The sequence below is a fragment of the Erpetoichthys calabaricus genome, chromosome 7 (genome assembly GCF_900747795.2).
Source record: "Erpetoichthys calabaricus chromosome 7, fErpCal1.3, whole genome shotgun sequence".
Taxonomy (NCBI): domain Eukaryota; kingdom Metazoa; phylum Chordata; class Cladistia; order Polypteriformes; family Polypteridae; genus Erpetoichthys; species Erpetoichthys calabaricus.
In genome coordinates, this window is record NC_041400.2 from 11,086,467 (window position 1) to 11,102,976 (window position 16,510).

At 38.6% G+C, this 16,510-nt stretch overlaps 1 protein-coding gene across 3 annotated transcripts in view; it reads left to right on the forward strand.

The window, feature by feature from the left end:
* dym (dymeclin) overlaps positions 1-16,510 on the forward strand; it is a 457,039-nt gene that overhangs the window by 206,154 nt on the left and 234,375 nt on the right. For 2 of the 3 annotated variants that reach the window (XM_051929784.1, XM_051929783.1), the window contains one exon: positions 15,652-15,816. The exons of the other annotated variant lie outside the window; for it this stretch is intronic. In XM_051929784.1, the coding sequence (XP_051785744.1) occupies positions 15,652-15,816 (165 nt within the window). The remainder of the gene's footprint in view (positions 1-15,651; positions 15,817-16,510) is intronic. 3 annotated transcript variants of the gene reach the window in all.

Consider the following 16,510-nt stretch of genomic DNA (forward strand, 5'->3'; position numbering starts at 1 on the left):
GACGCGCCGCCTCAGAAAAAACGCCGTCATTTATGTTCGTCTGTGCAACAGTACACATTGACCTCTGAGCCACATTGACTTTTCGGTTACGACGCACGACCGCGTGCACCATCGCAAACTTTTTTAAACGCTACATACAGCAATTCGCATCTGCGACAAAGATGCGTCTTCTTACATGGTCCTGCAGGAACACGGAAGACATTTCCCCGCCCATGACCAGGCGGTGTGTATGCTTCGAGAACGAGGGTGGACACGGCAGGACCATGTAAAAAGAGGCTGTGTATCAATATATATAATTCACTAAGCCGCCACCAGAGCAAGCAAGACACCCATGAAAGCACGCACCGTTTTGAAAGCAGTCAACTCACAAAGCCCAGCCCACCAACTCGAGCATGCATCTACCCACGCTCTCAAGGCATTCACGGTGCCTGCTCATGTGCCCAGACGAAACAACTCGCTTTCATCTTTGCTACAGTACACATGCACCACTGAACGACGTTGACTTTTCATTATTCTTTTCTGTTTTAGCTGCATTTCCATATATAATCCACCAAGTCGTCCGACAGTGGGATACAAACGACTGAGCACTGCCCAAGAACTCGAACCGCTAGAGAGACACGCCCACCAACTCTAAGAGCACCAACTCTAATACGCCTGCCCGCCTGACTGTTACCAGCGTTCACCGCAATGTACTGGAGTGTAAAACCATCACAACTATCAGACGCTGTCTATATCTAAGAAGATATATAGATACTCATTTTCCCCTGCACGTGTCCACCCACGCTCTCAAGGCATTCACAGTGCCTGCTCATGTGCTCGAACACAACAACTCGCCACACACAAATCTTGCTTAATTTGACTCAACACGGGAAACCTCACCCTGCCCGGACACAGAGAAGATTGACAGATTCATAGCTCTTTCTCGATTCTGTGCATGTTGTTGCATGGCCGTACTTAGTTGGTGGAGCCATCTAAGTCTGGTTAGTCTGGTTAATTCTGAAAATGAATGAGACTCCCTCCTGCTTAATAGTTACGCAATCGCCAAGCGGTAGGCGTCCAACTTCTTAGAGGAACAAGTGGCTTTCAGCCACGTGAGATTGAGCATTAACAGTTATGTGATGTCCGGTACTACACGCACGCTACACTGAATGGATGAATGCGTGTCTACCCTGCGCCGACAGGCGTGGGTAAGCTGTTAAACCCCATTCGTAATGGGCACCGGGGCTTGCAATTGTTCCCCACGAACGAGGAATACCCACTGAGTGTGGGTCATACGCTCCCTCTGAATACGTCCCTGCCCTGTGTACGCACCCCACCCCCCTCCTACTACCATGGTCGGGTGACTTGGATTATATATAGAAAAGCAGCCGGAACCGCAAAGAACAATGAAAGGACAACGTGGCTCAGAGGTGCACAGGCGACAGCGACTCACGTGAGGAGTTGGGGGCAGCAAGTCTTTGATAGGCTGCAACAAAATGATGAAAGAACAGACGCATTTTTTGTGCAAGATTTAATATGCACAAGCGGTAACACTGCAAAACCAGCCCAAACCTGAAAAGATGGCTGGCAAAAAGTGGCTGACAAATTAAACGCGTGTGCATTGTACTTACTGAACGCAGCGTTACGGATTTTGCAAATGTTCATTTTTTTCCGTCTGCTTAAAAAATATTTAAAAAGCGGCGTGATTATGTGGCGTATACTACGCCGCGGGTTGGTATGCACCATGTAAAACAGTTTTGTTTGTCGCAGATAATATAAGAATATTAATACTTCATTACATTGATATACCGGTGTTTTCAGTATTCAAAGCGCTATCCACACAGGGAGGAACCGGGAAGCGAACCCCAAATCTTCCACAGTCTCCTTATTGTAAAGCGGCAACACTACCACTGCGCTACAAGGCAGAGAATGCAGTTAAAGAATTCACCACGCTCGATTTTATTTTCACTTCTGTTTGGACAACTGTGTCATTCAGGAAGTGTTCACCCATCAATACATAATTTTGCGGCGTATGATACGCTGCGGGTTGGTTAGTTTATTTTAAATAATAAAAAAATCTAATATACCTAATGGTGGTATTTACTCCATACATTGTTGAAGCCCCTTTGGCAGCGATTACAGCCTGGAGTCTTCTTGAGTTTGATGTGACAAGCTTCTCACACCTGGATTTGTCGATGTTCTATCTTTCTTCTCTGCAGATCCTTTCGGGCTCAGTCAGGTTGGACTGAGGTCATCGGTTGACAACTGTTTTCAGGTTCAGAGATGTTTGATTCGGTTCAAGTTCAAGAACATTCATAGAGTTGTCCCTAAATCTCTCCTCTGCTGTCTGAGATCCAGAGTGCTCTGGATCAGGTTTTCATTAAGGAACCCTCTGTGTTTTGCACTGTTCAGCATTCCTACAACCCTGTCTATTCTTCCATTCCATGCTGCTGTTAAACAACTCAACAGCATGATGCTGCCACCGCCATGCTTTTGCTGTTGGAATGGTATTGCACAGGTAATGAGTTATGGAGGCTGATGTGGTCTTCTAAGCCTTCAATGCTGCAGGATTTTTTTTTCTAGTGCCCGTGTCTAATCTTTGCAGGCAGTTCCTTGTACCTCATTGCTTGGGTGTTGCTCACCTGTGAGACCATATAGACAGGTGTGTGCCTTTTCTAATAGGGTTCAATCAGTTGAGTTGACCACAGGTGGACTCCAAACAAGATGTAGAAACTTTTCAATGATGATCAGTGACATGTGATGTACCCGAACCCTAATTTCAAGTGACATAGCAAAGGGGTCGAAATACTTGTGTCAATGTGACATTTAATGTGTTTTTTAATTTTTATTAAATTTGCAAACATTTCTAAAATCCTGTTTTTGCTTTGTCATTTTGGGGTATTGAGTGTTGCGTGATGAGGGTAAAAAATATTTAAACAATTTAAGCACAAAGCTGTAACTTAACAAACTGAAAAAGCTGAAGTGGCTTGAATAATTTCTGAATGCACTGAGAGGAAAAGTTCATCTTTAAATGAGCATTTTTTTTTATGGAAGAAAGCTTTTTAGTCTTGGAAATGCTGTTAACCGACTAGAATGTGAGATGCAGTTTTGACCAAGTGCCATTCTGCTTTAGAAAACTTCAGTAATTTTATTATAAAAATAGTACAGCTCAGAAGATTGTACAATGAAGAATAGGTATATAATATATAACTGTGATATTTTAATGGTTATTTCAACAATATTTTTAAATAATAATAGCCAAGCTCTGAGTCTGTCAGTGCCGCAGGCTGTTAAAAATCCTCTTAATTAAAATTGACTTGTAAAAAAGAACATAAATTAAATGTGACTAAACAGATTACTCCATATTGTAAAACACAGTAACTATAAAACTAAAGTATAAAAGGCTTTTCTCAAAATTGCTCACCACTTTATATTTTTATGGAAAATTGAAATGCAGATCAGCATGTTTGAGTATTTCATTTTCCTCACTAAGGGTAACTAATTTGAGATGGCTACTTTTAGGATGTTATATAAATAGGTATAACACAATAATGATCCTAGAAACCTATATGAAAGCAGTGTGTCAAATGTGCCCTGAAAAAGTTTATTCTTGTGCTCTTCCAGTTTGTTCATTGTGCAGTGTTCGTTAATGCGCAGTGAATAATTGACAACTTGAAAGGGCCACTTGGAAGCCTTTTCTTAGTTTTGTTTTACTTTGACTCGTATAAGATTCTGTTTCAGTGCAGTGCAGCATGTTAATATGTCATGCTATAATCTACTAAAACATTTTATTATATCTGCTGATTTACACCCCGAGTTCATTTGAAATGTATTATTTCATGTTAGGAAGGGAAGAATTTTTATCTTTTGCTGCCCATTCTTAGAGCCATAATCTTACTTTCCAGCTTTAATGGGAAATCCCTTTGTTATCTCGAGGCGTTCTGCAATTCCACAATACTGATATTGAATGAAATATTGCTATATTTAATAAAGACTAATCTCTTGTTTATTTTTTGCTCTCTTTTACTGTACGTTTTTTTGGTTTTAGCAGAACCTCTGAAAGTTAAGCCCAGGGTTTTGAAATTTACAAGAATACTGCACATTGAACTAAACCTAAGTTCCAGGGAATTTTGTGTCCTAGTAAATAGCCAGGCAAGTCTGCATTTCTTAGTGTCACAGTCACAGAGCTAAGATGTTTATACATGTTGAACATCAAACTATTGAAGGGCATCCACGTGTATTCTAAAGTTGTCTGTCAGCCTAAGTGCCCAAATTCATTGTAAGAATGGAAACCGGAATTCCTGAGGAAACTTTCATGAAGACGAGAAATATGGACACTCCCCACAGTTATCACTTGAGCCAGGAGCTGAACTGATATCCAGGTAGCACATGAAGACAGTGACGTGCTTTGTTTTACTTTGCAGATCCTAACCTCACTTCACCACATGCACTTATTATGAGTTTATTACCTACACGCACACAAAAACAAGGACAGTTTGGTTGATAGGAATACTCCAACCAAGAATGATTTATTTTTTTATATACAGTCGATTCCGCTTAATTGGGACACATTAGGACTGGGACATTTTGAACCAATTAAGCAAATTCCACATAAAATTAAACAATAAATAATTTTCTTTCACAATTTTAATAAATTATTGAACCAAAATATAAATTATAAGAAAAAATAATAGTAAATTCTAAAGTAAAATAATTAGGTATGTACATACAATTTAGTTCTGCAAAAATTCATCAAGTGTAGTCTGTCTTTTGTTTTTGTAAGTTTGCACTTCTACAGAATCAGCACAGATATTCAGTATGGATGTAGGGCTCCCTTCATTGCCTCCCTGCATAAAATGACGCTGTAATCCGACTATAAATTTTTTTAAAATAAAATCGACAAAAAACAAGTTTACTCATACGTTATACACACGAGGCGATGAAGGGGAAACAGAATACGGTACGGCAGTGGTGACGGTAGACTAATAAGCAGATGCGTGTCATTCCACTCTAAGATTGTACTAGCCGAAGTTACTCGTGCTTTTTTGACAGGTGGCGATAGATGACTGACTGGCAGCACATGTCTGCTACTCTCCCAATTAAGCGGAATGTTGTCCCAATTAAGCATTTAAATTATGTATTAGTTTATTAGTTTGGATTTCGTTCCTTGAGATTTGGCCCAAATAAGCGGCTGCCCCAATTAACCGGTGTCCCAATTAAGCAGAATCGACTGTATATATTTCTTACCCAATGTACTTCGTAGTGATAGCTGAGAAGAATTTTTAAGCACACATTTTCATGAAGAATGGAAATTAAAAAATATATATATCTGTTTCAGTATAAGTCTATGGTGACCAAAGTCAAAATATCCTTGGAGAAATTTTACATTGCTCATGTTGCATAATCCAAAAGAGTGAAAACACCCAGTTCACAACATCTTAGGCACATGTATTTTTACTAAAACATTTCTAAATGAGTAACTTTTGGAAAACACTCTTGTGAAATAAAATGGAGTAAACTCAAATGGAAGTAAGCATTTGAACTGTAGACCAATTTTTATATTTATTGTTATACTTACCACTGAAGTACCTTGGAATTATTTAGCAGCAGGTTATTAAACTGCATTGGTGAATTGACCTTCTGCTTGTTGAAGCATCTCGGAAATGCAAAAGTGCGAGGCAGATTCTCTTCCTGATAATTTATTCACTTGCCTTTTTTTAACTTTTAGTCTTTAGTTGTACATGCCTCTCAATGAACTTTGTGCTGTCAGCATGACATAAAAACATGATGTTAGCCATTGAATAAGCTGTTAATGAAGTAGCTTTCATGTCCAATGAATGCTTGTTCATGTCTGATTACATTCTATTTTAGTTCATGAGAGTGTTTTCCAAAAGTGATTTATTTAACAATATTTTATGAACAATGCATGCAGTTCAGATTTTGTGAGCATATGACTAGATAACTACAAATGTGGATAATACAATAAGCGTAATATGAGATTTTTTTTGTCATGGACGTCCCAATATTATTTGCTGTACAGTAATCCCCCGCTATATCGCAGTTCAGCTATCGCGCCTCCGCTACATCACAGATTTATTATTATTATATTTGTATATATGCAATTATTGTGCCTTGTACCTTAACACTCATAGATATGCTGAAAATGTCAGTATATACAACTACGGGGCTTTGCTCGCCCACCCCCTGGTTTGGTTTACTGAATAAACAATTCAATGAGATTGTTATTTTCATGGGAATTGTTACATATGCATTATTTTCATTTTTACTTTAAAACTTTTGTAAAAACAATATTTGTCCTTTATTTCCTGCCCCGGGCGTGGTTAAATCTCTTTCTCGCAGCACTTATAACACTGCTCGCGTTGTGAAGGGGGTATCTGAACGCACGCTAAAGAGATGCGATCGGTTCAGCTGGTGTCTTGCTGCTGCTGGCCAGTTGTGTGTTGTGCTTGTCGCGCTTTATCTCAATCACTTAAAAACCTGTACAGCAAGCTGTCCTTTTGCCACTTCGCATCTCTCCCGCTCACTTTGTGAAGGGGGGGAGCTGAACGCACGCTAAGCAGAAGTGGACGGATAAGCTACTGGCTTTGTGCTGCTTCTGCCAAGATGCCTGTTCTGCTTGATGCTCTGCGTGTTCTGAAGGAGGAGAAGGAGGATCGGTAGGGGGGTGGGGGGGTAAGTGAGGGCTTAACGCACGCTAAGCTGCGTGTTCTGCTTCTCATTGTTTTAAGAGCCGGGAGCACCTGAAGTGTGTCTGCCAAAAGCCTTCCAACAACTGTTAGGTTAGATGTCCGTGAACTTGTTTTAAATTCTTTGTAAGTAGGGCGTGACGTGCAAAAGTCACCATCTCATGGGTTTTGCTTCCTAAGGTTGTAACGTCTAGTCTTGCGTGTCGTCAAAGTGTCTCTCCGAGATGATCTGGTCTCGATCACTTCGCTCAAACCCTCCAGGGGCGTGCTACGCTGCTGCCACTTCGCGTCTCTCCTGCTCGTGTTGTGTAAACAGAAGTGGACGGATCAGCTACTGGCTTTGTGCTGCTTCTGCCAAGATGCCTGTTCTGCTTGTTGCTCTGCGCGTTGATCATTTAAAAGCCTGTACAGCAGCTGTTCTTCTGTCTTACTGCCTTGTCTTGCGTGACGTTAAAATGTTTTATAATAGAGAGATGTTACTCGTATCCTTAGCCCGACATCCACATATCATATGTGTTTAAAGCATGTGGGATGGGTATTTTAAGGCTTAAATTATAAAAAAAAATGTGTATTTATATGGTCTTTCTATATCGCGGATTTTCACCTATTGCTGATGGGTATGGAACGTAACTTCCGTGATAGGCGGGGGATCACTGTAATCCAATGCTGGTCATTATAGACTTTTATGCTATCATAAATGTATCTTTATTCAGTGTGAAGGAAATAGGATTAATTTTTTTCTTGATAAGTAACATATTAAACACACATATCAAGTTTTGGGTGGAGCATTCGTTTAAAGCTATACAATTAAGTGAACACATTGGATCAACTGGTTTGCCTGTTGTTGAGTAAAGGATTGTAAAAAACAGTTATAACAGCATATCCTTAATGAAAATTTAAACGTTTACCATTTGCTTAAAGGAAGAACAAGTTGCTGAACAGAACAAAGCTGATAAAAAATTATGTGAAAGGAGATTCATGTAAATTGTATTTTTTTTAATCCATATAACCTTCTTAGCCTTTTTTGCCTTTTTCACACCAGAATATGGAGTCTTTATTGCCACTTGCTGTTGATTATGGGCCAGAAAGGCCAAAAGACGAGGTAGATCCAACTTTGGACAGCTGTTCAGTGTTTAGGAAGCTCTTCTATTTGTGAATATTTACGTGTTTTGATTTTTTTCTTCAGAACATCATTATGTGCTTATCATTAACTGTTCATATTCATTTTTGTTATGATCTAGTAAGGCTTAACATTACCATCCATTTCTAGTTAAAAATCTAACACCATTAAAGGCAACTTAAACTTTCTGACTGAAACACTTAACACTTTAGCAGTTGCTTGTTGTTCTCAGTGGAGAGGAGAGTCACTTTCCTGCTGCTCCTCTAGGGTTGCCTCTGTTCTGTCTTTGACTCTGGAAGAAACCTGTGCTGTCTCTTTTTTGACACATTATTTAGGAATTCTGTAATCTGAAGGTTTTCTCTCACTTTAAAATTTGTACCCCAAACTAGGAGCCACATTTTCAAATAACTCGTAACAGTTCTTAGTGTTGTTTAGTGTGCAACTTTCTGAGCTTCCTTTAAACTTTAAAAAGTAATTTAAGAAGTAATTGCCATGAGATTTAAAAATCTACAGTGCATTGAATAGAACCAGCATGTGCATAATTGAATTTCTGTAAGTGATGACTAATTTGAACATTAAAACGTGAGAAATGGCCAACACTGCAGTAATCTCTTATAGATGATGAAAAGCCAGAATTTGGCTTAATGATAAGGAATTTCTGCCAGCATGTTCATCAATCAACATGCATTTTTTATGGCAGGAACTATAATGAAAACATATTGATCACATGATCAGATTTTTGTTAGATACTGATGATTAAGGATTTTCCCTATTTATTATGCACTTTTTAAAAAAAATATAACTGTTTTAGCCAAATCAGTGATTTTCAGTTGTTTTAATGAATGTGTCTTTCTATTTTCTTTAATCAGTATAAATTAGTTTAAAAAAGGTTGAAGTTTATTTCCGTGCTAGAATGGAAAAAAGTAACGCTTCAGCTCTATAGGCTTCATCAGGTATGCAACTGAAAAGGTAAGAGCTGGTAACACATGTAGGAGAGAATACAGCTTAGACAAATTAGATAGCTTTATAAGAATAGTGCACGTCACCTGAATTTATTCTGTGTGTTTGTGAAATGATTGGGCAGCATACAGTCTTGTGAAAAAGTAAGTATATGGGGGGGTTCAAAAATAACAAGAATTTTTTTTTAATCTTTCTCAGAACATTTCCAAATGTTGTGTCTGAACCCGTTTTATGTAAACCTCAGACATTTATCTGTGTTATCACCTTGGAGAGATTGAAAGAGCTCTCTGAGGCCTTCAAAAAGAAGGTTTCTGATGCCTATGAGTCTGGAAAAGGATTTCAGAAGAACTTCAAACAATTTGAACTCAACCATTCCATTGTACAAACATCGTCTACAAGTGGAGGAGATGTGAAAAAGCTGCCAATTTATCCCAGCAAGTCCATCCTGAGAGCAGAACATCAGATGTTGATGATGAAAGACGTCTCAATGCACCCCAGATTTGTATCACAGGACCTCTAGGTAGCTTTTACCACTGTTGATGTCAAAGTGCATGAGTCTGCCATTAGAAAGAGGCTGCACAAATTAGATGTGTTTGGGAGGCATGCCAGTAGAGAACCTTTAGGGCTAGACTAATGTTTACCAATGAACAACTAGGCAAAGACCAGGACGTCTGGAACAATGTGCCCTGGACAGACTATACAAAGATAGACATATTTGACTACAGGAACAGACAACAAGTTTGTTGAAAGCCAAAGACAGCATTTCACTAGAAGAACTTGATACCATCTATAAATTATGGTGGTGGAAATGTTCTGGTGTTGGTCTGCTTTGCTACATCAGGGCCTGGGCAGCTCTCCAGTACAGAATCCATTATAAATTCTTCATTGTACCGGGATGTGCTTGAGGATTATTTGAAACCAACTGTCAGAAGATTAAAGTTCAAATGAAAATCGCTTCTTCAACATGACAGTGACTTTAAACATTCTAGTAAATCCACCAAGGAATGTCTGAAAAGAAAGAAATGAAGGGTTCTGGAATGGCCAAGTCAAAACCTGCATCTGAAGCCCATCAAGAAGCTGTAGAAGGATTTGAAACAGACTGCATACACAAAACACACCTCAAATATTGCACAGCTGAAGGAATTCTGAATGGAGGAGTGGGGAAAATTTTTCTTCCAGTCAATGTCGGAGACTGCTAGATAGTTAGAAGAAGCGCCTAGCTGTGGGGGTAAAACCAGCTATTAGAGCCAAGGGTGGATCTACACCTATAGCATATATCTTGATTTTTCATTAACACTAGAATTACCAGAGGCTACGAGAAAACTCCTAAATCCGGTCCACCTTAAATCCATTTGCACCTCTCCGTCAGCGTCTTTTGTCCCGTAAATGTGCCGATAAAGACAAGCAGCAAGCAGCCTGCTATTCTATCCCCCCCAGCGTCGCAGAACATTTGTGCCTACATTTTGTAACATTTATTACTAAGATATGAAAAAGTTTCTGTTTTAACAATGTGTTTACACAGATTACTGTAGAAACGGAACACACATGAAATGCATGTGTTCCAAATAACGATCTATTATTTCCACTCTAAAACTCCAGCACTTCACTCCCAGATAATCAATCAAGGCATGAGCAGGGAGAACTTTGTGAACGTTCTGCGACTTTGGTGATGGCACATGTTGTCTTTTTACTTTTTCATCAGTACATGTTTAATATCCTTTCGGTGGATTGCTCTAAATGGTTTGACCAAGCTTTGGGGTCACTGGATGTCATCATGTTCATTTCAACATATTCTCAAATAGTGTGTCTACATTTATAATTCAAAAATGTTATGCACTTTTATAAATAGATTTTAATTGTTAAATCTAAACTAAGGCAACAAAAATTAGTGCTGAGCATAAAAAGTAAAAAAAAAAAAAAAAAATACCAAAAATATCCAAATGCATGTAATTTTTTTAATGAAATAGATTCCTTGCACCCAGTGTTGGCTGGGATTGGCTCCAGCAGACCCCTGTGACCCTGTAGTTAGGATATAGCAGGTTGGATAATGGATGGATGGATGAATTCTTAATGTTTGCACTAGCACTTTGCATTTAGCCCCTTGTTTTGCACTCCAGTATCACATCATAATATAGACAAATGTAGACCCTATGAAACGCATCAAAGTTCTCTTATTGGGAATGTTATTAACAATCTCCTCCATGTTAAGATCTTGTCCTAGGTTGTATAAATTGATAGTTCATAGTGTTTGTAGGGTCAGTAGTATAAAGTCCATCCATCCATCCATTATCCAACCTGCTATATCCTAACTACAGGGTCACAGGGGTCTGCTGCAGCCAATCCCAGCCAACACAGGGCGCAAGGCAGGAAACAAACCCCGGGCAGGGCGCCAACCCACCGCAAGTAGTATCAAGTGTATTATGAAAATCTTATTTGCATGTGTTTATCATCATGGGTAAGTCACAGCTCTCGAGCATAATGACTGAGTCACAACCAAAATAATCCATCCATAACTATTTAAAAAAAATATATATATACATATATATATATAGTACAATAATTACAAAGACAATAGAAAAAGGTTTGGTGACCGACCCTGTATACTTGAAATTAGTGGTTGAAAAGTTGATGGGTCTTTAATTGACATGCGATCAAAACAGAACTGAGGCTTATTACAAAATGGCTGCTATATATTGCGACAGATAGGAGATGATTTAATAAATGGGTGCAGTCCTCAGAACTGGAAGTGACATCTTGAGGAGCAGGAATCTGGAGCCTCGGAAGAGGAAGTGGCAATGAAAGGCTTCTGAGAACCGCAAGAGGAAGTGGTAAGTGGAGACTTATAGATAGATAGATACTTTATTAATCCCAAGGGGAAATTCACATACTCCAGCAGCCGCATACTGATACAAAAACAATATTAAATTAAAGAGTAATAAAAATGCAGGTATAACAGACAATAACTTTGAATAATGTTAACGTTTACATCCCGGGTAGAATTGAAGAGTGGCATAGTTTGGGGGAGGAACGATCTCCTCAGTCTGTCAGTGGAGCAGGACGGTGACAGCAGTCTGTCACTGAAGCTGCTCTTCTGTCTGGAGATGATCCTATTTAGTGGATGCATTGGATTCTCCATAATTGGTAGGAGCCTTTTGAGCGCCCGTCGCTCTGCCACAGATGTCAGACTGTCCAGCTCCGTGCCTACAATAGAGCCTGCTTTCCTCACCAGTTTGTCCAGGCGTGAGGCGTCCTTCTTCTTAATGCTGCCTCCCCAGCACACCACCGCGTAGAAGAGGGCACTCGCCACAACCGTCTGATAGAACATCTGCAGCATCTTATTGCAGATGTTGAAGGACGCCAGCCTTCTAAGGAAGTATAGCCGGCTCTGTTCTCTCTTGCACAGACAATCCGTATTGGCAGTCCAGTCCAGTTTATCATCCAGCTACACTCCCAGGTATTTATAGGTCTGTACCCTCTGCACACAGTCACCTCTGATGATTACCGGGTCCAGGAGTGGTCTAGGCCTCTTAAAATCCACCACCAGCTCCTTGGTTTTGCTGGTGTTCAAGTGTAGGTGGTTTGAGTTGCACCATTTAACAAAGTCCTTGATGAGGTTCCTATACTCCTCCTCCTGCCCACTCCTGATGCAGCCCATGATAGCAGTGTCGTCAGCGAACTTTTGCATGTGGCAGGACTCTGAGTTGTATTGGAAGTCCGATGTATATAGGCTGAACAGGACCAGAGAAAGTACAGTCCCCTGCGGCGCTCCTGTGTTGCTGACCACAATGTCAGACCTGCAGTTCCCGAGACACACATACTGAGGTCTGTTTGTAAGATAGCCCACGATCCATGCCACCAGGTATGAATCTACTCCTGTCTCTGTCAGCTTGTCCCTAAGGAGCAGAGGTTGGATGGTGTTGAAGGTGCTAGAGAAGTCCAGAAACATAATTCTTAACAGCACCACTGCCTCTGTCCAAGTGGGAGAGTGATCGATGTAGCATATAGATAATGGCATCCTCCGCTCCCACCTTCTCCTGGTATGCGAACTGCAGAGGGTCGAGGGCGTGGCGTACTTGTAGCCTCAGATGGTGAAGCAGCAGCCGCTCCATGGTCTTCATCACATGTGACGTCAGAGCGACAGGCCGGAAGTCGTTCAGCTCACTAGGACGTGATACCTTTGGGACTGGGGTGATACAAGATGTTTTCCAAAGCCTCGGGACTCTCCTCTGTTCCAGGCTCAGGTTGAGGACCAGAAGAGGACTTAAGATGCTGGTTCTTCGGTAGGTCTACAGGGGAAAAGGGGAAAGAATTAGAGGGCAGCGCCAACACCTGGTCCAACAGGAAAATACAAGCATTCAAGCCCATAATCTGTTTCCCATGCGCACAAGTGTGACTATATTTATTAACATTTGCAGCAATGGCTCTAATAAGGGTGTGATTTGCTCTAATGTGTCTTCAGCTTTATTTCAATAGCTGAGACTCATGATTGCAATTATAAATTGTTTGGATCATTCCTTAATTTTGGAGACAAAGACTTCTATAGGATTTTATCCTGTAAATTTTAGAAAGACATCATCTTTTGATCACAATATATGTCTTGGAATACAGACATTAACATGTTCTATGTGAGTAAACCATTATGATATTGTTTGTCAAATGCAGTATTTTATAACATGCTGTAAATTTACAATTATGGGGTTCATTCTTGTCATAGTTCTTGCTGCTATGTTTTAATTGAAATGTACCTTAGGAAAAAAATGGATTTTAGTGTAGTGTCTTGGTGATAAAGCATTGTAATTGTCAATTCTACTTGATAATTCAAATGAACTAGCTATTCTGTACTTCAAAAACCTTTATTTTGCATTAATTATAAATTGGAGAAAGCTATAATAACTGAAAAGTTTTATGCATGTATATTGGTTTAGTTAGCATTTTTCTGTTTTGCTGTATAGATTTGAATTTTATTTACCGTATTTGTTTTTATTTTACATATTTTGAATAATGTTTTATTACTATGTTTTTATTTAAGCAAATCAAATGGCTAGTCACATGATCATAGTCATTGCCGTGATTATGTCACAGGATGTGATGATATAAATATGGCAGTGTTTCCTTTATTCTTTAACCTTTGGTTGATACACTTTGTAATATGCAAGTCTCCATTGGTGATTGTTAACTTTACTTCAAGTTTTGCTTTTTTTGTTTTGAACCTGTTTTTGTCCTTGACTTTCGTCTGTTGTTTTGCCCTTTGGTTCGGGTTGCATGATGCTTTTACCTTCCAGTTCTGCACTTTTTAACCTTAAGTGTGAATTTTGAGGTGTGTTTTCATCACTTGGTCCTTGTTTCACTCACAGTATTCCTCAGAGAAGATCTGCCTTCCTAACTAAAGCAGATATAACACATATGAAAATGTGGAGTCTGGTGGTCATATATGTATCCAAGACAGCAGCTAAATGATGTCTGGATTAGTTGTCTTAGTTGCAGAATTATTGCCCATCAAAAATTTCTCCGCCCCAAACCAAGTATTTTGGGACAAATGTTTTTCCAACTAAAACAACTAAGTATGTATCATTTGGGTTTTGCTAAATGCAATTAAAAATGCTATCAGCTTATTAAGGAAAATTATGTTTGTTGAATGTTATCTTCTAATGGCAACCTGTAAAGAGAAAACATGATTTACTAAACTCCAAGGACATAGTCAACCACAGAAAAGAATATAGGAGTAATGACATCAGACATCCTCAAGAAATTCAAAATGATACCAGCTAAAAACCTTATCTGGGATTTCTGCTAAATTTCATGCCTGTGTAAAATGTGATTGGTAATATCAAACGTTACACCTGAATTTTAAAGCAGAATAAGTAGATGTTAGAGTAGCAATTATTAAGACACCCTTTGTATTGGCACAGAGTTGAAAAAAGTAAAAATCTTTTTTTAATTTTATTTCTTCAGGCACATCGTAACTACATATATTTAGTATCTTTTGCTTCAATGTTAACATTTTATCTTCAGTATTTTGAAAGATGTCTTTACTGGAATTGATAAATCCAAAGCCTTTCCCTTCTTAATCGCTGTGCATCGTAACCTGAGCACTTTGCATCATGGCCGTTAAAAGCAAACATCAGAAATCAAATTAGAAAAATAATTCTCATGAACCAAAATCACATTTGAAATATTTCCTTCTTGTATGCATTAAAACAACTACAATATCTTTAAGTAAATATGCTAAAGCTAAAACTGCTATGCATGTGGCAAAGAATGAGAAACTTGCCAAATAATAATGTTGGGCTTCAACCATTATGATTTAAATATGCTTACAATGTTTCAGCCAACAATTTACTATAGCACACTTTGAGTTACTGTATTAAAACTTGATACATTTATATTCATATTTATCTGCTTAACACACCTTTATCCAAATCAATTTATAAAAGGTTAGCATAATTGAATATAATTATTTCAAGGTATGTTACAGTAAATTTGTTAAATGAAATATAAGATTTACTTTTACATGTGCAATTGCAGGCATACACTAGTAGTAAAGCACTGCTCATAATCATTTTGAATCTCTCAGTTTTTCTTTCTTCTGTCGTTTATTGGTCTGTGATCAGACCTGCAATAAAATCAGCAAATTCTTAAAACTAAGTTTTGTTTTTTTTTTTTTGAGTATATACTGTATAGTTAGTTTTTTGTGTTACTGTAGCGTATGACCTGACACATTGTTAATTTATTTTAATTTTATTCTATCCATCAAGTTCATCCATATAGCTGTAGTCTTTGTTTTTGTAATGTTTTATAACTATCCACTGACACAAACAAAAAAAAAAAATCAACTCCGTCTGCTATTTTTTTATACATATTGTCTTCCTTCCCCTTGTTTTGCAGTTATACCTGCCGCCAAATGCGGAGATACTTGTATATCTTGGATACAATGTATTTTCCCCACTCCCATTGCACTACGCTGCAGCAGTGCTTCGCATCCCTGGGTGACACGGGAGAGGAGCTCATGCACTTTACTTGCTCTTACATTCTCAGGTCCTATGCTTCCAGGTTAATAACCTCTGCTTTTCATTATTATTGCATGCTTGCATGTCCATATTGACTGCTTTTTGCATGATAAATGCTGTGCCATATTCTGAACTTCCTCCCTGCACCATTCTCTTTGACTCCTAACTTGCTATGGTAGTTGTCTTATTTGAAAGTAAATGACTGTTTGAGAACATAGTCACATCTTATCGGAATATTGGCGGGTATGATTGGTGTCTTTATGTTGTGATGTGGGTCTTATTGTGTATTGCAATGACGAGTCCCCCAGACGGCCAAAAGACAAGCCAACAGGTTTTCTGATTTTGATGTCAAACAGGGACCAAATGTTCTTATGAATGCAAACATGTAAAGCATGTCTGCTTTTGGTGGTTTTGATTTGTTTTGCTGTTAGAAAAGTGGAATTATTGCTGCTCCATTCCAACATTTTTTTTTGTATTAATTAAACATTGTGTCTCATTCTTAACTTCATCTTTCTTGAAACATTATTGACACTTTCCAAAATTATTACATATGTCCACCCATTTTTAAACCACTTATCCAGTTTAATGTTGCAAGGAATTTCAAAAGTTAAACAGTATTTTGAAATATTTGTATGTCCTTGTTTTATTAAGCAGAATCTTGAATTTTCAGAAATTAGTTTCAGTGATCATTTTTTAAAGTGCAGTAAAGATTCATATTAAAATAAGATACATTATTA